At 37.0% G+C, this 21,665-nt stretch overlaps 1 protein-coding gene across 2 annotated transcripts in view; it reads right to left on the bottom strand.

Moving 5' to 3' along the window:
• LOC105199559 overlaps positions 1 to 21,665 on the bottom strand; it is a 379,163-nt gene that overhangs the window by 54,326 nt on the left and 303,172 nt on the right. Inside the window, exon 4 of one of the 2 annotated variants that reach the window (XM_026134943.2) lies at positions 10,542 to 10,762. In XM_026134943.2, the coding sequence (XP_025990728.2) occupies positions 10,542 to 10,762 (221 nt within the window). Of the gene's footprint in view, positions 1 to 10,541; positions 10,763 to 21,665 lie in introns of those variants that run through there. The other variant, XR_005576448.1, reaches the window with a different exon arrangement.

Genomic DNA, 21,665 nt, shown 5'->3' with positions numbered 1-21,665 from the left:
ATTATTATTTTGATTTTTTGGTCGCCCACCAAGAGAGGAAGGAGAAAATTTATTTCTGACTTCACACGTTTTATTATCATATAATATGTTTTTACATTTAAAAAATTATATAGAACCATAAAAAAATAGTCTTTTTAAATATCTAACATAAATAATTATGAAATTATTAAGGTTAGATATCTAAAAAGAGTATTTTTATTATTAATGTTACATATCGGCACATTCGATTAAATTAACTGCTCTGGTAGTTCTAAATCAAACATGAAATTCTTAATCACACGTTAATGATAGAACAAATAATACATCATACAAGATATATTAGATATTGAGGAAAAATTCTGGAACGAAAGCGCTAACACAAGAACGGCACAAATGACAAATGGCGAAAAACTTTGTGTAAAAAAATTACTATCGCGGTATGTTCTAATGTTAATAGACGAGAAGTGCTCGAGGTATATAATCTGAAAATTTAAATTGTGTAAATTGATGTCAACGTCAATGATTCTGATCAACGGTTAATCAACGAAATTTATAAGAGCCACTTTAATTTAATAAGGATAAGCTTCCTTTTGAATTTAGTGTAAGCGGATTAAAAACAGTGCGTCGTGCTATAATGAAGACAAATTATCAGGCAAGTTTTCCCTCCATAATTCCTATATTCTTGGATCATTAAGCTATCTTAGGAAGTTACGCATTGTCAAGTTTTCCAGATGCTCGAATGCTTGCAGCTTGGGCTTATATTAATATGCGATTAAACTCTTATCGCGTGGCAGATGGTAAATGAGACCGCGACTCTATTGTACCGGAAACTTTTCCTTGTAGTTGAACGTTACGAACGGTTTGCTTCTGCGACTTATTCCATTAGACTCGGATGAAATAATATTACTCTTTCAGCGACACTATTTATCAAAATATATATCATAAATTACTTTTTCGAGATAAGAAGCCTCCGTCCGATTCTTTTAAATGTTACGAAAAGAGACAACACAATCACACAAATTAATCAATGCTGAAGTTTATGAAAAGGTCCCAGCTTTTTACGCTCACCTTTCAAACTCAAATTGTCCTATCCACGTGTCAGCGTTTTCGACGATGCAAAATCGATCAGAGATTTATTAGAGGATCTGTTATTAAAATTGAAGTCACGGATCTTATAATATTCCGTATAGAAATGTATACAAATTCGTCGTATCGCTCGCCACTCAGAATCAGCAATGATTTCCCGATAGCAATAAGCGAAAAGAGAAAAACGTCCAAAATAAGTTGCCGGAGTTGTCTCCACGCCGCCGTGGGGGCATCGCAAACTTACGGAGTGCTCGATAACACGTTCTCCAGATCTTCGATAGTTGCAACTTCGGCTTATGTTAATACGCGATTAAATTCTTATCACTCGGCGGACCGTAAATGAATCCACTCGGCAAATTCCGGGCACGTTCTAGTTTGGTTCTCTCGATTCGCCAGGTTCTACGCCGAGTATTGCCGGGAAATGCAGGGGAAGGTGGACTCGTAGGGTAGCACGAGGCAGGGTCGGTTTCATGCGTTAAAAATAAGTTTTGTAATGATTTCATACATAAAAGACACTTTTAATAATTTGCAATATTCTTAATGCTGCCCTTGAAAGTTTTATTACTCTTCTAATGATCACGTTATTCTCAAGAAACATTAATAAGATTGCGTCCTATAAATAGAAATATCGGATATTAAAATTAATAATTCATTTAATCATCTTAACACTCTGTACACATGATCCGATAATTTCATCCGGCAAATTTCTTTCCGTTGAAAAACTAAGAGCGCTATAATTGGTTATAATATACAATTCTTTTTTAATTACAACCATGCAATTACTTTCTATGCCAAAATAAATATAAGTCATTAAAAATTTTTGTCATATGATATTTACAAATATGATGAAAGTAAACTCAAAAGTGTCGTGACCCAACGCGTGTAGAAAAGATGCCAAAAAAAAAGAACAACATGTGTGTATAAAAGAGTGTTAAATACTAACAATAAAAGTAATAAAAGATGTATTTGGGTAAGTAAACAAAAAATATTTGAAGTATAAATTTTGCATGATAACTAAACAACAGTGGTTGATTTTTTTATTCTCTTCATCTCTCGGGATATACAAACGACTGCGACGAGATCCCGGTCCTGCGCTCGGGGGTTGAGTGGCGCGGGTCATCGCGAACGGCACGAAAAGGAACAAAAAGAAGGGAGAAAAGAGTCGCGCGACACTCTAGGCGCGCATCCACCGCGCTCGCTAAATTCACGGTGCCGAAGCGACCGGGCATTCGTTACAATTTCAACTTGCATCAATTACCAAGATCTCACCCCTCCTCTCGTCGCCGCGCCCCGTGTAATTTCCCCCGGCTGGAATAACCGGGAGCACGATTAAAAGCCTTCTCGGTCTCTCTAGTTTATACTGAGAATTATTCTCAGCGTTCGGACAGATAGCACGCCAGACCGAGTGCGCCGGATGTACATTTAAGTGCATACGATCTGCGGCACGATGCGATGGGTGAGAATTTCGCTGCAAAAAGTGCATCCGAAAGTTGGGCGCAAATGCGCGTAATCGCTGATTAACATTCTGCAGCGTGGTTAAAGCGCCAGCTTCATTAGCGAAAGTTATGCATCTAATCTCGAGAAATAAACCAAATTCATCATTCAGTCTTGTGCCACGTACACATTAAAACACTTAAGTAGAAGCTACTGAAAATTTGTTATAAATTAACGAATGTTGTGTTAATAATAAGAAAACAGGAAATAATAATTTAATACAAATATAATAATAATTGTAATGTGAAATTATATGTACAATACAAAGCAACTGCATGGATGGCTAAATTGTTAAAAATATTTTAGTTAAAAGCAAGTGCGAGAAAAAATTTTGCGCGTTGATTGAAATAAAAATTCAATGAATATAACAAAGCGACCATTGTAGGTTTCGTATACGTTACTTGTTATTCAGACACTGCATAGTATTGTTCCTGCAGTCACAAGGCGACTATTTTACTATTTGCGACGGTATAATAGCCGAAACTTTCGAAAACCGTCTACGGAATACACGCCCCGTTTTAGAAATTATTAAAACCACGACGTCCGGCTGAAACTTCGCATTACCGTAAAATAAAGCAAGGACCACGTTGAAAATTATTAAAGCGCAGCATGTACTACTCATGGCAGTGAAAACGCAAGTAATGGAAATGTGCTGTTAATAGCGCTGCAGAGATGAAAAGGGAAATAACAGACATTTTCCTACTTTGTAGGAGACGCGAAATATAATTTACCATGTTATACGTACATGTTCCTATCTGGAGATTAGATGTGTGTATAATATTTTCATACGTTAACTATACATGTAATATACATCTATTATCGCGTAATATAGAAGAATAATTTTTAATCGCATTTTCTCTTTCTCTCTCTGTCCCTTTACTTAAGCCAAAACTTTATTTTTTAATTTTAAATACAATTACTAAGATATTTGATACTAAAACAGTTTCCTCAAATTAAATTCTGAATGTTGATACGGAAATTCGACATAGTACGATTTTTCCATGTAATTACTTTGACGAATGTAATCGTTCAAGTTTCAATAGAAAATATTAATTATAAACAAAGTTATTCAATAAAATAAATGAGTGCCATATTACCCTCTTCTCCTCTACAAATTTCAATGCTAATTTGCTTGCTTAAGTAAATAAGACTTATAAAACTTTTATTCTTGCTCAGAACTTAAATAAGATCTGTCATTAAAATTTGATATCGGGAGTGTGGCCCAGATCTTCTGCACGAGAGTTTAACCATCGAGTTCTGACGTAGTGAATAATTCCATCGAATTATAAGAGTTCAAACAACTTACAACTCCTTAGAAATATAAAATTCCATAAGCACAATTCTAAAACATCTTTATAATAATATCTCCTCGATGTGCAATTTAAACAAAATGAAAATATAGCAATGTAAAAAGTTTTCTTTTATTATTTCATACTTACGCACGTTCACAATTGTATATGATTTAAATATTGAGACAATAAACATTGTAATTAATATAATCAATTATGAAAAATTATTAAAGAACACAGCAATTAATATGATCATTATCGCGAGACGGCGTCACAATATGACATAATATTATCTGTCCTTTACGACTGGTTACCAATTAATGCAAAACGACACTAATGATGAATATTATCGCTTTTTTTCCTTGGCTATAATGTTTATTAATTAATTTCGATATTCCACTAAAGGTAAAATAACTGCTTATATAATTAAAAGTATTCACACACTGACTATATATATACACACACACAGAACATTGCCAAAAGTATGTACAATATTTTTAAAACCATTCTTGTATTTTATTTAAATTCAATATTTTTCTTTTGACATAATTTAATAAAACATTTGGGAAAGGGGTTGTTACAGCTTTTAATCTTTATCATTAAAATCTTTATCGTCAAAACTTTATTTTGTTTTTGTTTAAACTTTATTGTTTAAAATTTATCCTATTAATATACAGCAATGTTATCAGTGCAGTAAACTAATTTTTACCTCCCTTTGATACAATTTTATTAATTAAATTGACAACGTTGAAAGACTTTCCGGGGTCAATGTTTAAATAATCGCTACCTTTTTGAATTTGGCTTCTCGTGCCAACTAGTTGACAATATGTATGCTTTTGCGAAATTCCGTATATGTTAAAATAACGGAGGGGAAAAAGAGCCGGATAGCCATACAGCATAATCAATGGTATCGGTACATGCGATCAGCACGAATCGATGCATTCAAAACGATGCACTTTTCGGACCGTAACGGGTTTCGATACTATCAATTATACATAGAGAGGCCGATTTGCTTTCTATCCTATTGCCCTCGTCCTTTCATGCTAATACAAACCGCCTATCAGATTTTCTGTTAATTTACGCGAAAACGTTCGGATAATAATCTCGAAAGCGCGCGCTAGGCCAACGGCAAAATTTTTTAATATTTAATGCCTTAAATATTTAAACGATTTAAATTCATTTTCATGACCATAAAAAAGGGAATTAATAGATAATATGTATTCAAGAGAACTTGTATTTTTTTCGTTGCAAAAAGTAATCAGAGATGCTACACAAACATGAATAATCAATATTACAAACAATTATTTCCCTCGTTTTTTCCCGTTTTGTGCGTATTTACTTACATATTTTTAAAAATAATTTTAAAAACAGTTTTCCAAATAAAAAAGATCGACTCGAATCATACTCTGTACAAATAATAATTAGGATAATATCAATCCGCTCGTAAAAACTTCTCATAGCAATTTCGCCTAATTCATTAACCGAGAGGGTGCGAATTTAGCAAATGGGGGACCTCACCGAGCTATTATCCGCGGCATACCACAGCTTCGGCACACATTTTTTGCCAATACAAACACAAAGACGCTTATTTCGGTGTCCGTGCTGTTTTTCACGACTTCCACCCTTCCTGCCGTTCAACTCCTCGCACAATTCGCGAAGCCTCGTACACGAGTACAGCTTCGTATTGGTATATAGTTTCCATAGCTGGCTCGTGTGACGTAACACACCGGCAGCCGCACAAGATGCTTTTTACCCATTAAGAAACGGACACGCCGAAATTAACTTGCGCCGATACGCGAGCGTCGAAATGTCACTCAGACGGAAAAGGACGAAAAGAATCAAAAACCTTTTCCGATTGCCGTTATATCGCCAGCTCCGTTCAATAGCGCGGAGGTCCCTCGATATTTTCGATTCTGTCCCGCGCCACACGAATTGCCTCTATGTACCTTTTTTTTTTATTTCTTCTCCGAGGGCTCACCGCCTGTCTGAATAAACATCGCACGATCGATGTTATCGTTATTATCGTCGCCAAAGGCATGGCGAGAACGCCCTTTGCGTTCTTGCCTCTATTCAGTGCACGGATTTATATGTACGAAACATGTTCCTGTGCATTATCGGTAGAATTCTTTAATCATTTCCGATGCGAGATTTATCGTAGAATTTATTGTAAATTTATTTTTAGAATATGATAAATTAATGATAAAATATAAAGAAAGTCGCAAAGTTTTTTCTCTCTTTTCTTAAAAGATTTGAAAAATTGTTTTAATACTACAGACGATATTCTTCTATCTAATTTAAGTTAAAGTTAAAGTATATAAAATTAATTTAGTTACATTAAAATTCAAAGAACTAAAAACTAACTTTAATGTTATACTAAGATTAAATTAAATTAACTTTGAAAAAGTATTATTTATCTTAAATAAGAGAATATCATAATTTTTTATGATATTCGAATTACTTTAAATAACAAAATAATTACAGTATGGATCAAATAAATTTTACGTTTTATTTATAAATCGAGTTTATATAAAATAACAAAGAAATATTGTTTTTTTATATAAGATTATATTTTTTCTTTACACCTTACCTTTTTATATAGATTTTATAACTTAGGGAAAAATAATTAATAAGTTAAAGCTTATATTTTTTGAAAATAACTTACAGTTAAAAAAACTCATCTGATTAACTAAATTAAGCAAAGTTATTTTTTTAACTTTGTAGTTTAATTTTTAACCAGTTATATACAGGGTATCCCACAACCCGTAATCAAAATTTTGCAAGCACTAATTTTACTTATTAAAACAATTGTGCTAAATTTTCAAATTATTTCGCTATAGTAACAAACATTTCACTGGAGCACAGCAAGACATGTCTATTACGGGCACTTCCTCTGTTTCGCATTAACAGTAAACTTAGTTTAGTAGCAAGTTCGTGCTTCTGCGAACAAATTTACTCAGTAAGATTTTTCAACAAAATCAATCTTGTTGCACTATCAAATAACTGATTATCGCAGCCAAGTTTAATCGCTTTCGCATCGAATATGCAATAACAGCTACGCTTTCGCTGCGACAGGAAAAATTTCTTCCTATCGTGCAAGCTAATTCGATAGATGATTTTTCGCAGGCAATAGACGATCGTTATGGCGATGGCGTAAGGTAGACCAAGGTGAATCGGATCATTATAAACTTTGAGACAGATATCATTAGCCTTTTCAATTTATACGATCCGTTTTATCATGCTAATTACTTCTGCGCGTTTCTTCTCAGGGTTTGCCGAGATGGGCCCAACCCAATAAAACCCAACCTAAAAAAAACCGATTCAAACCCGCTTAAAAAATCCACCTACAAAAACCCACTCAAAAAATCCAAATAAAGTTATTAAATAATAGTATAAATAAAATATTATTATAAATTATTATAGATAAATACAATTTAATATTATAAATAAAATAAATAGTATATGGTAATGTTTCCAAACAAAACCTGAAAAAACCCACTGGGTTGAGTTTTTTTTTAAACCCGTGGTTTTTCAAACTCTGCTTCTTTTGCAACGGATACAATAGACAATAATTATTCTGTATTGCATATGATTCAGTGTCAGTTGATGATATAAATTCACAGATCATGAGTGCGCAAAGAAATTTCGTTTCTCATATAAAATCATGATTTTGTAACGAAAAAACTTAACAAGCTTTTTCAAAAAGTTCAATAATTTTTTTTAACTTCTCATCAAGATCATTCAAGTACTTTACGCTTCTATTAAAGGGTTATACCGTAATAAAATGATTTTCAACTGCAATTTTACTTAGTTTTAACATTCTAATATACAAAATAACAATAACAATTGAAATTATGTAATTTTGGCAAACATGTGAACAAAATTACAGCAAATGTATTTATGAAAAATCATAACTATTTAAAAAAAATATAAATAACTCATTCAAAAAAGAAATTAAAGTTAAAAGATCATATGTAATCATTATTTATGTTGCAAAATTATAACATTAAATTATAAATCCAAATTTAATAAAATAATTTTTTATAATATATTATTATAACATATTATTATTAAAAAAATGTTCCATTAATTTGGACTTATAATTTAATGTTGTAATTACTAAAATATTGAAACTAAGTAAAATTGCAGTTGAGAATTGTTTTATTACGATGTAACCCTTTAATAGAAGGGTAAAATACTTGAATGATCTTGATGAGGAGTTAGAAATATATATTATTATAAAAAATATAGAATATAGAGTACAGAATAAAAAATATAGAATAATATATTAATATTAAAAAAATGTTCCATTAATTGTGATTTATAATTTAGTGTTATAATTTTGCAACAGAATAATGCTTATATTTTTATAATATAAAATTAACGAATAGGATTTTCAATAAATGTAGCTCCAGTTTTGTAATTTTAATGAATTTTAATATGACGCTACATTTCTATAACAACTAAACGTAAAATAAATCAAATACTTTTATTAATAATAAGTTAAAAGCTACAAATATCGTGCAAATATATTGATAAAATTATATATATATTATAAGACAAAAATTTCTTACTTCCAACTTTAGCACTTTTGCCCAACAGGATGAAGTCAATCGTGCACCGTAAATATTTCACGCTGACCTAGCTGTTTAAATAACAGCCGTTAAGAAGCGTCACTACAATGTATCGTATTCTCCCATCAACGAATTTTTTTAGGCGGTGTACAAGCGCGTATTTTTATTTCTTTTACATTTTATTTCAATGTTGGGGCGAATCAAACAACTTCTATTTGTTAAGCTTTTTCATTGCGCAATAAAAAATATCAGGTTTATAAATTATTTTATTATATATAACTCAAGTAAAAAATGTTAAGAACTTCTAACAAAACTTAATAACAAAATAAATTTTTTTATTATCTTTCTATCTATGAAGAAAATTGGATCCAATTCGCCTCGGTCCAGCCTATTAAACTTTCTGAAAGACAAATTACGCCGAGCCATAAATCGCTATGCTTAACCCATTCCGGCTAAATTATCAAATTGTGTCGAACCGTGTTCACGGCGATAGCCATGATTATCTAAATCCGGTTAAATTTCATGTCAATTATGATATTAGATCATTGTAATTTAGCGGAACAGCGCGCGGCGATCACGATGTAATCAGTTTACAGTGTCTGATGATGTTAAAGCCGGTGGCGGCGCAACGCGGACCGGTGCGTGAAAGGCCAGCCCTTAACGAGACGCGACCGCCCGCGGTGCGGCGATTGCGAAACGCCGCGTTGTCTTCCGCGTAATGAATGCGGAATTGAATAACATGCGGTGTCGGCATGCGACATTCACCGCGGACATGCCTCCGGATGGTTTCAGCATCCGGCGGCCGCTCATCGAACCGTTCGAGCGAGGCCGTTGCGCTCGCGCCCCGCTCGCCCCGTCCGCCTCGCCACGCCTCGCCCGCGCTTTATCGCTCTCGATCAAATTCCGTCCACGAGTTTTTCCGCATACGCGCGGAAAACGCGTTCGCGTTTTCCCTTTGCCCCCGTTTCGTTTCGAAGGGCGGCGAATAATCGCGCACGATTCACTTGGACGCGCCGCCGCGCCGCGCCGCCCGCGCCGCGCCGCACGCTTGTTACCGCTAAGTCACGCCGAGACCGCGAAATAAAAATTCATTTTGTTCGTTTCCCTTTCCTTTTTCGGCGATGCCCGCGGCCGAGCAATTTTCATCGCCGCGCGCCGGCCGTTTTTGCCGGGCGGCGCGCAAAACGAAAACAGCTGGAGCGGAAAATAAATGCGGGCCGGGGCTATCGCTTCAGTTTGCCTCAACGCGATTGCATGAATACAGCAACGGGAATTAAATTACGGATTTGCATTGTTTCTTCCGTGCTAAAACAGGCGGGTTATTTTCTAGCGCTTCGCGCGCATCACAGATTAATGCGCCCTGCATGCAAGCCGCTGGAGAAGGAGCCGCAAACGCTGACACTCCGCAGAGGTGTGAAATGTAGAAACCGCTGTGTTACACATCCTGTCACGTCAAGTTACGTTGTGGGATTTTGACGTGATGGCACGTTATTAGAATCTCGCGATATTGTTGTCATTTAGTTGAGCATGCACTTGCCCTCTCACATCCAATGTTATGGCGCAACGTAATTATAATATGAACACGCGTGTGTTATCTCTTTAGCCCCGCTGTTTTAAACGAAGAAAGAAACTCCGCAGATTTATGACAGATTTTGTAGCAATTGAACGCCCGTTATTTTTTATAAACGCGTTTACCGTTAATTTTACATACATACCCGTAAGTTTGCTTGTGAATTTATGCGTCACGCGCGCCACCTCAAATGTTTCAAATTGTTTTAACGTTTGTTTAGGTGTACATTAAGTAAACACGGAATCCGCGTTAACACGCTGAAATAAATTTTTAATGCGCTTTATGAAATATTACGAACGGCATCTTTAACGTGCGGTACATTTATTCAGTGCGGCGAATTTATTCCGCGCGCTACCTCGGTCCCACCTTTCCCTCGTGTAAAGAAATGCGCTTGAAAAATACCTCGGGTGCGAGAACTTCAATTTTACGTTTATCCCCACCAAATATTTGTCATGTTATTACGTGTAGCGTCCATTCAACGCAAACGAAAGGTATCACTTTTCGCAAAACAACGTCCATCCACCGAGGAGCACGATTACACTGAGATTTTACCTTTTTTTTTTCTCGCGACGCATATTGTACGTGCGAGAAGAAGGATCCTCGGGCATTGTCGCACTGCAGGCCTCTCGTTGCAAAAATTGTCACCGCTAACAGGAGGGGACGAACATCTGCTGAGAATTGCTGCATCGTCATTGTCCCGAGAAGGGAAACCGACACTCATCCCGCATCGTCGCGCATCTTCAGCGTCACTTCTGGACCAGCGATCAACCCCTCTGCGGGAGGAAAAAATTTGTTATAAAAAGTGATTAATGGAAAAGTGCGCGCATGAGCGGGTTGTTAATAGGAACATTTTACACGTCGCACATGCTTTGTATATACTTTTCAGATGCAGCCGGAACGAATTTTCTATACGAAATAAACGTTTTATACTCGTTTGCTGTTGCAGATACAAATAATTATCAGTAAATATTATAAAAAAAATTTCGGGCGTTATATAATATTCAGCTTCCAGTATTGAAGTTTTTCGAACGGATTTTAATATTGATCTTATCCATTTAATCCTTTTAATCACGCGATTAGAAAAGCAAACGGATTTTCACATCATGCATGTGATTGCACGAAAAGAACAATTTTATTGTAGCGTCTAAAGGTTTACCTCGATACAGATCAGAAAATAATTTTATGTTGAACGACCAAAATAATTACTTAGGGTATCCAAGCATGGTAATGTTGCTGCAAACAGTTTGAGTGTTCTAGCAACCAAGTTAAAAATCCGATGCAATTTTTTAAATAATTCAACATAATTATTTTCAAATCCATATTTCAGCAAAATTATTTTTTCCGTGCCTCCAGGTTTTTGAGATCGCTAAAATTAAATTTGCTGTCAGGTTTTTAAAATTCAAAATGGTGGACAAAACACTAGAAAATTAAACCTATTTCATCCGCACATTAAACCTGCTATTTTGAATACAAAATTTTAATAGAAAATTTAAAATTAACAGTCCAAATACCTTATGTACAACACAAAAAGCAAAAAATGTTTTCATTATTATAAAATTGCATTTATTCGTGGAAACTTAGGCTAAGGTTGCCGAAATCGCTTTTGACATAAAGATTCATAACTAAGAAATTATGAGGAATATTTTTAATTTTCACACATCATTATACGATACATTTCACCTTTCATATTTATTTTTTTTTTTTCAGAATTTTATGTATTGTCATAAATTTTTAAATAACGATTCTTAATAAATCTTAAATAGTGCAATTTAGGCAGCCGGTCTCCTAAATCGTACCACAGGTTAATATTAATCTTCTTGAGGTAAAGCAACACTTTTTTTGCAAGATTCTTTCTTCTCGAACAAACATGTATTAGATAAGCATAATTTTATTAATATTGGAGATAAATATTGTAAACTAATTATAACTTCCGTTAATATCATCATTTTGATAGCTTTTCAATAATATTGCAATAACATTGCTACATTACGGCAATATTGTTACAATGTATGCTCTGTATGATTATTATAATTGATTTTATATATATATAACGACATTTTGATAGCTTTTCAATAATATTGCAATAACATTGCTACATTACGGCAATATTGTTACAATGTATGCTCTGTGATTATTATAATTGATTTTATATATATATATATATAACGATAAAAACAATAGTGCTATTTAGAAAATTAAGATGTGGCGCAATTAAAAAGATTAATAAAGCATTTTACAACTTTATTTATTTAATTTACATATAAGAGCACAAAGTTATTTGAACTTTGTTAATCTGTATTTAATAATATTGCAATTTTATTATAAATTATCAAAATTTAGATTATTTATTTTACCTTTTTCGCAATCAAGCTACGCGGAGTGTGTCAAAAAGTAACAGTAAAGTTACAATTTTTCTGTAAATATTAATAACAAAATTTCTATTGTTCTAAACATGTACAGTTTAATAAAGAATGATAATAATGTTATATAATCTCCAAATAATCTCACAAAGAGTGCACAAGCACTGTAGTTGAATTTATACGTGAGGTGGTGTGATTTAGGAGCCGGTGCGACATCGGTAACCTTACCCTATACCTTTTCACCTTTGTGTTAAAAAGATTAAAAATTAAACCTTCAAAAAAATCTGCAAAAAAGTCGTAGTTTATTTCTTAAAGTTTATTTTAAAAAAGTAACGTGTGTCTAGAATAGTTCAACTACAAATAAATTTAATGTAAAAAAAGTAGCATTTTTTGGATTTTATTTGTCTATAACAACCAAAGCGTTAATAATATTGAACGAGTGACCATTGGAGAGTCAAGATTGAACCTTTAGACACAAAAACAACAAAAATTCGAAAACAACAAAAAGTCCAACGTACTGATAAATATTACAAGATGTAACAAGGAAGGATAAAAAAAAAGTGTCTCACATATAATGTGCTGTGATTGAAAGGGTTAATAAACTAAAATTTTGTCCTATTTGAACGCGGATGGTATATTCGAAAAGCTCCGCGTGTCAATTACGGATCTGCAGAATCTCTATCTTAATTAAATGAAAGGCGCGCAAATGATAAAGAGTCACCGCACACGCGTACGTACTACAAGCAACGTCGGCGTCGCGCGCGTTTGTGTAACGTGATATGTCGCATGTATTAATGGTACTCGACGCGGCTTGAGGATGACATTAAGCGGCAAGTGCAGCGGACTGTGCATTGTCATCCCCCGTTGAATGCCGTCGGTGGCGGTTGTATCGTACCATACATACATACATACGTGCGCAGTCATTCTCCATCCATCTAGCCGAATCTACTCCCTCTAAACCCATCAGTTATTTCCTTCGCTTTTTCGCCGTCTCCGCCGCGCCACGCCACGCCGCGCCATCACCCTCTCGCTTCCGCTCGTCGTGCTCGATAAAGCGCGCGCGCGCGTTCAGTGCAGCGGTCATTCGGCGCGCTTTGTTTTCGTCCTCGACGCGGCCGTGACTCCGACGACCGCTCGTCCATTAAGTTTAACAACGTTTCGATGAATGCACGTGCTGCGGTATCGTTATTAGGTATGCATTTGCATAAACGCCGGAGCAATTATTTCGCGAGGCGCGATTATGATGTACCGTCCCACTACCCCCTTCCTCTCCTCCTCCCCCCATCCTCCGCATTATAGCTGTTCGATTTTATAACACGCGCAACCCGTTATTATAATCATCATCTACAGCGGAAACTCGCGCTCGCGTAAGCAATTAAAGCGCGTATTAATTGGATTCGCGATTTTATCCAAACATATCGGCCGCTCGCACACCTTCAGATCGAAAATTGATATTTTTCTGCCTGGACTCTGGTGAAGAGCGTAGTCGAATTATCATCGTCAATCGCGCGTAATTATTGTGGCGGACGGCGGCGTCGTCTTCGTCGTCGTGTGCAAAATTTTCCACGGGAACTGGTCGAGTTACCCGATTGCAAGACAAATCCCCGCGGAATTCGAGCCCACTTTCCCCGACACCTTCCGAGCGGTTCAGGATATGCACACGCCGCGTTATATCGCTCGGAGCGGTCTTAGTTAAATCTTGTTGTTAAATCCTGTTGTGCGCGAGCGACGCGCGAGCACTCCGCCGCGACGAGAAACTCCGATAAAACCGATTGGAAAATTTAATTGGTCTCGCCATTGCGTTCTACTTCCATGTACCGTTGTTACGAAAAATCGCTGGCACGCCGAATGTAAATTTTTCGCCCAAACGCCGCCCGAGAGAAATTAATTGGTAATTATCGCGTGGCATGTCGACGCGGCCGAGAGCCGCGCGCGTATTTATCGCGCAAATTAATCACGCTGCGGTATTCATGCGTGTCCGTGTCGTCACGTCCATCAGCCGATTAAAATCCAAGAAACAACCTGACGATCGCTGGCTGTGTCGCATGACCTGGATGAATATCCCTATTGTTCACTTTTTCCTTTTTTTTATACACATCGAGAATATACAATCTTCTACACAATTTCCTCGTGATGTTTCGCTGAGCGTTGGGAAAATGGCTAAAGCGCGGAGAATATTCTGCGGCGTTTCTTTCGATTTACTACGTTTCTTGTATTTACACGACAGACGTTACCGCGTCTCTCTTAATAGCTGAGATATTACAACTGTTTGACTCTTTTCCTACAAATTTGAGTAACACGCATTCGATTTCTACACTGAAAAAAAAATTTATTGAAAAACTCAAATATTTAGTCCGATACGTTCAACTAACTAATAAGTTGGTTTAGTTAATTTTTAATTAAAAAACTCGAATGGTTGAATAAACTATCTTTTCTGTGCAACTAAATAATTGTTGATTTAACCCAATGTTTAGTTAATCGTATCAGACTATATATTTTAGTTTTTCAACAATTTTTTTTTTCAATGCTTCGATGAAAGTTTCTTGAAAGCTTGAAGAGGCCTCTTCATTCCTTATCCCCTCTTAAGATATCTTCGTAATGAAGGGAGACCTTTTTTGCGGTAGGAAACATCAATTTCCCTACAAACAGCACCAAGTTCATTTTTGTATCAGTTACCAGTGACCCAGAATCGTAGGGAACGTTACCTTTTGTAAAAAATAAAAGTTTTGAATAAACTATTGTTAAATATTCTGTTTCTATTTTAAATTAATATTTAAATCTCTCTGTTTGCATTTAAACTTTATTTTTCTCAAGTAAATTATTTATTTAGAAAGAATCAATTTAGAGAACAGAATTGAGACACAATCGCATTATGTGCGAGCAAGACAACTTTAAACTTTATGAGAAAGACATTATTCTTGCACCAAAATATTAAAAAAAATACTTATTTTTTGCTCCTTTTTAAAAATCATTCATTTTCATGTATCTGAATACTTTTTGAAGAATTTTCCTATATTTTTTTCAATTCCTTCATATCTAAACTAAGAAACTCTAGAATCATTTCTTATAAAATATATGTTACAATTTCTTGAGCCAAGTAACTCTTTTACTCAATTTGTGTGTGTGTATGTGTCTGTGAAATTAATATTCAGTAATTAAATTATTACGTTTTATTTTTTCCCAAAATAGAATATTAACATTTGTTTTAGAAACTTGAAGGTATGTTCATGATGTTTTAAAGATTTTTTTAACCACATTAAATACTGAAAAAGTAGTTGGAAATACCTAGGTTTGTGGAGATAAAATACCGTTTTCCACATTGTATTGTAAAGATTAATGCTTTAGAAATTAATAATTTCTTTAATCAAGTTACTCCGTTATTTTTTATACTTTTATATATACATGTATTAATATATAATATATTATAAAATTGTGATTATTTTTATACTCTTTATGTGAGAAATCATGTATCTGTTCTTACGATTTATCATTGTTACCATTATTATTATACTAATAATATCAAAGATCTAGGCTAATGAGCAACATTATTATTCATGTCTTGCCTCTTGAGACGCTGTTCGCTACTGCATTCGCTTTCATGTATAACATCTCATATTTCCTGCACGTCAATAAAGGTATTATTATATTATCATATTCTCTAAGATATAAAAGATAAATATAATACAAATAGTATATTTCACAAATCTAACAACGCAATGTAACACGAGCGGGCGCGTGTTTATTTTGCTCTAGACGATAACTCAAAAATCCGGCAATATTATGACAAAAATTGTTCCAATGAAATTGATGGCATCGGCAGTTTTTGCGGCTCGGTATCTATAATTGCTCTTATCCCTTCTATCGTAATACACTCTTATACATCACAGCATTACAGGACAGCGTATATATTCCTATCTGCGCCACGAGCACGAGTAATTGGACTTTTTTTATGATCAAATAATTTTTCAAGATTAGATCAATTTTATTAAGATCCATTTTCGCCGTGACAAAAATGGGTTTTAATAAAATTGCCAGTTTCAGAGATTTTATCGGTATCTCGATACTTCGAAGAGAACACTATCAGTCCCCGGTCGCTTCGATCGTAACATAATCTTATATGGTACTACGGTCTATTTCAGCCTGCACGTCTGGTAGTATGCATCCTTCGCAAACGATCCCTCTTCTTCTCGTTTCGTTCTATCCATCGCACGTCCATTTTATCCTCCTCGCCAGTCGGCGGTCCGTCCTCTCGCCGTCCCGGTATCGATTTCAATCCGCGCGTTGCCCACGTCCTGTATTTTCCCATCCCTCCGCCCTGACTCCCCGAATCCCACCATTTCCGGTCCATCCGTCCGTTTCGCGGAAGCGGCTCTTTTACATTTCCCGTTGACTCGATGAGGAAACCCCCGCGCGGCGAGCTCCCGTACGAATTGTCTGGCGCAGGGCCATCTTGGATCGCACTTACTCAGAATTCTTTGCACTCCCTTCGCGGAGGAAACTATCGTGCTCCTCCCCCCTGGGGGGAGCGCGTTTCCCGCGCGCCGCCGCGCCAGTTGTATACGATTATCGGCGGCGAAAAACAATGCGCGCGGCCTGGCAAACGTATGCGAGTCTTGGCGAACTCGCCTCGCGAATTATGTTAAGCACCCCGTACGCGCTACGCTCGGCTACCTCGGCGAAATCGCGCCGCGAGTTTTATTGCGGCCCCCGTCCCGTTATGCGAAATAAATCGGGCAGTTCGTAAAGAGGTTCGCCCTATGCGTCGCGAAATCGGAAGTTTCGCTATCGCTTCCCGCTTCGTGCCATTGTTTCTCCCCCGAATGCGAGGGGAGCAATCGCGAAAAAGGGGATTACTCGTCTCATGGCACGCTTAACTGCGGCAATACCGAGGTCTCGAAAGGCCAAATTGTACGTTATTGCGTTTTTCTGTCGTAGAACAGTTATTACAAATTGTTAGGAGACTCGCATGGCACAAACCTATCGTAGACTTAACGTTCGTCGCGGGGTTCACCTTTCGAAATAGATAATAGGTAAAGGTACACTGCACAAATTAAAAATTATAAAGTCTGTGAAAAAGGGACTTGTTTAATTTTTAGCTTAACGTAAATATGATGTTACCCTGGTAAGTTTCAAAGGATCGTAGCTCCGGTAGTAATGCAGGAGCAAAAATACCTTGACATTGTTACGGCAAGAGGATGTCCGCGGCATAAAAGGATATCAAGTGTCAGGAATATTTCATGCTTTATTTCGTTTTCTTTCCGCCCATTTTATTTACTTTGTACTTTACGTAGCTGTATTTCAAAACAAGATTGCCACGCGTACTCGTTTATTACTCGAACTGGGCCACGGGGCTGTTCTTGTCGCGCTCGTCTAATTTCTTATCACTGCTATATACGCGCACGCAATATCAGCATCGTGGGAATAAGGAGAGCGAAGTAACAGCGGAGAAGTAGACTGTCGACAGTACTTTTGTTTCGCGGAAAAATCATAATGCGCATGTAACATCAGCGCAAGACAAGAGATGTTGGCAAATTTATTCTCTCGAGGCCATTATTACACCACACAATGGTAATATTACATAGTTGTAATATTCTAACAATCATAACTATGCTAATGACATCAATGACTGCACGTACATGAAGGGAAAAATTACCAAATTTTAATAAATATTTATTCAAATAATACCAATTAAATATTTACTAAATTTAAATATAAATTTATTTAGTACAAGATTCACTAATTTAATTTATCATTTTTTTTTCTTGTAGAATAAATATTTATATGTACTGTTAGTAAATATTTCATCAATACTATTCAAGTAAATATTAAAATTTAAAAATTTGTTTCTCGCAATGTAGTAGTTATAAAATATGTTTTATACAATAAAATGTTGTTAAAATGTTATTTTTTCGTCGAAAGGTTTCACAATGTACGCATAAATAATTGCAAAAACGAACATGTGCACGGAAAGAATAGTTTTGTTGAAGCGTTTAGCTGGATATAGATTTAAAAACAATTTTGCTGAGACATCAAAATAATTGTGGGACGATCGAAAATTAGTTGCTAGAATATCGAAACGTTTTGCAGCTTTGATAAGCCGAATAAAATTATTTTCACACCCGTATCTAGCTAAATTTTTATTTTTATTACTTCAGCAAAACCGTTCTTTCCGTGTGTAACTTTGCAGATTAACGTTGCAATTTATTATGCGATTACATTGTTCGTGAAACTAAATAAAGATAATAAATAGAGAACTTTATAACAGAGATCTCGGGAATTAACATTTTTCTTCAATAACAGTTGTTATTATCCTTTCCTTTACTTTCCCCCTAGCTTTTAAATAAACGAAGAGATTTTACCTTCTCCGTCGCTTTGTATCAATTGATAGCTCAAAGCATTAATATGCAGCGTTCGTAATTCTATCCAATTAAAGATTGAATTAGCCGAAACAAAGCATCAAAACTTCCTTTTCTTCACATTTATGAAGCTCGCTCTCGTTATTATCCGACGAATAATTTCCAGAACACTTTTCCACGTTACATCGCACCGTAATTGCGAATTTCGCTCCGGTATCGCCACTTTTTTCTCCCTTTTCCCTTAATAACTTCATTCAGAAACAAGCGCTCTCGCATTCGCGACGAGTAATAACGGATACAGGTATCGCCGGATCGGATCGATAAATTACGCGGCTGTGTAAAATCGAATGTTACACAGTTCAATAATCCGCGCGCGTAGAATGTAGATTCGCCGATCGGCGACGCAAGAGCACGGCGGTTATTCGAAAATCAGAGTTCGTACCAAACAATCGATTAAACACGAGTGAAAAAAAAAAAGTAGAATTCCAGCAGAGGAATGGACGTTTCAAAAGCAACCTGCCGATCTTGTTCCGCTCCAAAAAGACCGATTGATCGGAATTTCAAAGACGCAGTCTACAACTCTACACCCTTAACGGTTGAGAAAACAAGATCCGACCGATGTCATCTATTGGTTCGGTAAATGGCTCAATTATCGAAATGTGGGGAAAAAAAGGGACGAGAGGGGCGTGGTCCGGGGAGAAGCAAAACCAAAAGGGAGAGCAATTGTGCGAGCCGCAAACTGCTTCCGGAATTTTCATTGAATTTCGCGCGACGCCTCATAACGAATATTGAAACGGCAAATCGCCTATCGATCGGCAGCAAAAAAAAGCTTTCATATTAGGCGATCATCTGGAAATCCGGGCAGATAAGGGCGCCTTTGAAAATTCATTCAGTTGTAACACGACGATCACGACCACGTCGGGCTAAAGGGCTGATTCAAGGATTCCGCGTAACGAAAAGAAAAAAGAGAGAGAGAAAGAAAGAGAGAGAGAGAGAGAGAGAGAGAAAGAGAGCGCTCTAGAAAATTACGAGATGCAATGTAAAGTCATAAAAGTGTGCAAAGAGAAGGAAAGACTTTCCTGGCTCGTTAGCGTCAGAAAACATAAGAATCAATCAAACTGATCGGTTCTCGAACCACTTTATCCCCGCAACTTCCAAGGAGTTTACAAGGACTTAATTAAAGCAAATGGTCTCGTGAGTAATAAAAGTTTTTCGCGTATAATGAACTCGCTTAATTCCAGGCTTAAAACTGAATTATCCAAAATTTACATTCGAGAAAATTTACGTCACGTGAAAGGAACGAAATGGCGAAGGACGTGCAAGACAAAAACTCTTTTAACGAGCGGCGTCTCCCGCGAGATTGCCAGCTTAAGCTTAGATATTGAAGTTCGTAAATGTGATAACAGCGTCGAAACGATTAAAAAAAAAAAAAGACCGACAGAAAACTGTTTTAAATCTCCTAACGGCGTTGAATAATTGTCGTATGTCGCGTGTTAATAATTCTCCAAGATTCCTCATCTCGGAACGCTGTCGCGCTCCCGTCCGTGTCCTCGAGGATTGAATAAAACTCAAGCAATCATAAAGAACGTCTTTGCGAGTAATTACGGGAGTTCCGCCTTTAACGAACTCACTTAATGCTATGCTTAAAACTGAATTATCTGAAATTTGCATTCGGGCAAGATATCGCGACGGCCGCGATGACGGGGGTGAAGGGAATAGGAGAGAGAGAGAGAGAGAGAGAGAGAGGAGGGAGGGGAATTGTAGGCGAAAATTCTTTCGGGGAGTAACATCTCCCGTGGGATCAATGCTCCAAGCTCCACCCGTTAACCGTCTCGGTAACGAATAACGGCGTCGTTTCAATTTGCTTGCAAGCAGCGTCGCAGAATCTTCACTATAACGGTATATAAAGCGGGCTCGTGGTTCCCAAGTAGATCACCGTCTAAAGGCAAAGGACCTGCATATACACTGACTAATTGAAGCGTACCCCGCCTTCAAGAAGGCTATTTCGTCGCGTGTTTTCCGTCCCACGAACTTTCGTCGTTAAAAGATAGGATGATTCTCTTCACTTTGTAATTAACCACGTCGCGGTATCGGCTGCACCGGCTCGTTCTACGTGGCGCTGCTATTCATTGCCGCTTCTTCGCCGCAACGTCGAGAATGCATCGAATTTTTTTTCTTTTTCCCTTTTTTTATCGACTGCACACCGCACCGAGTTTCGAGGTCTTCCCATTGTCGAGGCTTCGCATTGCGTAAATCCAATCCCCATCCGTATACTCGCCGATCGTTTGACTAATTGCGCTCGAATCCGTATTTAACTTAGCATGTTGCGTATGCGGGATACCGCGTTTTCGCGTAGAATCACGCGTTTCGTCCGTCTGGTTTCGCTTACAAACCGATTTCCCGCGATTTATGTACTGACGACGATGCGTCAGGAATTATACCGTGATGCGCGCGCGGTGTGCATCAGCCTCCTCCCCGCCCCCCCCCCCCCCCCCGCCCTGCACTTCCTCGTTACAACGGCAAACCAAACAGCGTCAAAATACGATGAGCCACCGCGCGCTCGTAGGTTAATTTTACATTATCTTGTTCTGCACTGCCGTAGCTTCGAATTAGCAGTAACAGAGTAGAATACACGCTATGTGCAACGCGCATAAGTGCCCTCGCCTGCGTTTACATCATCACTGCCCGTTCGTGTGCATATGCATTTTACAAGCCCGAACAGAGAATGCGCCACTCAACCGGTCGCTACTAACAACTTTAAAAGTCCCGGTTAAACGAGAGATTCGATTAAATTCCGTTCCGACCGGTGAGCTTTTCGGTCGAGCGGAGATTCGTCATATTTATACCACACGACATGAGTGGTGCTTTATACTCGAAGTCATCGCGGCGCGCGGCATGTCCGTCCAATAGCTGAATTAGCACGTGCCGCTTGCGGGTTCGCTCGACTATTTGCTATCGAG

Source organism: Solenopsis invicta, chromosome 16 (assembly GCF_016802725.1).
Source record: "Solenopsis invicta isolate M01_SB chromosome 16, UNIL_Sinv_3.0, whole genome shotgun sequence".
Taxonomy (NCBI): domain Eukaryota; kingdom Metazoa; phylum Arthropoda; class Insecta; order Hymenoptera; family Formicidae; genus Solenopsis; species Solenopsis invicta.
The sequence above is the reverse complement of the archived record's forward strand: the minus strand, read 5'-3'. Positions and strand labels throughout refer to the sequence as shown.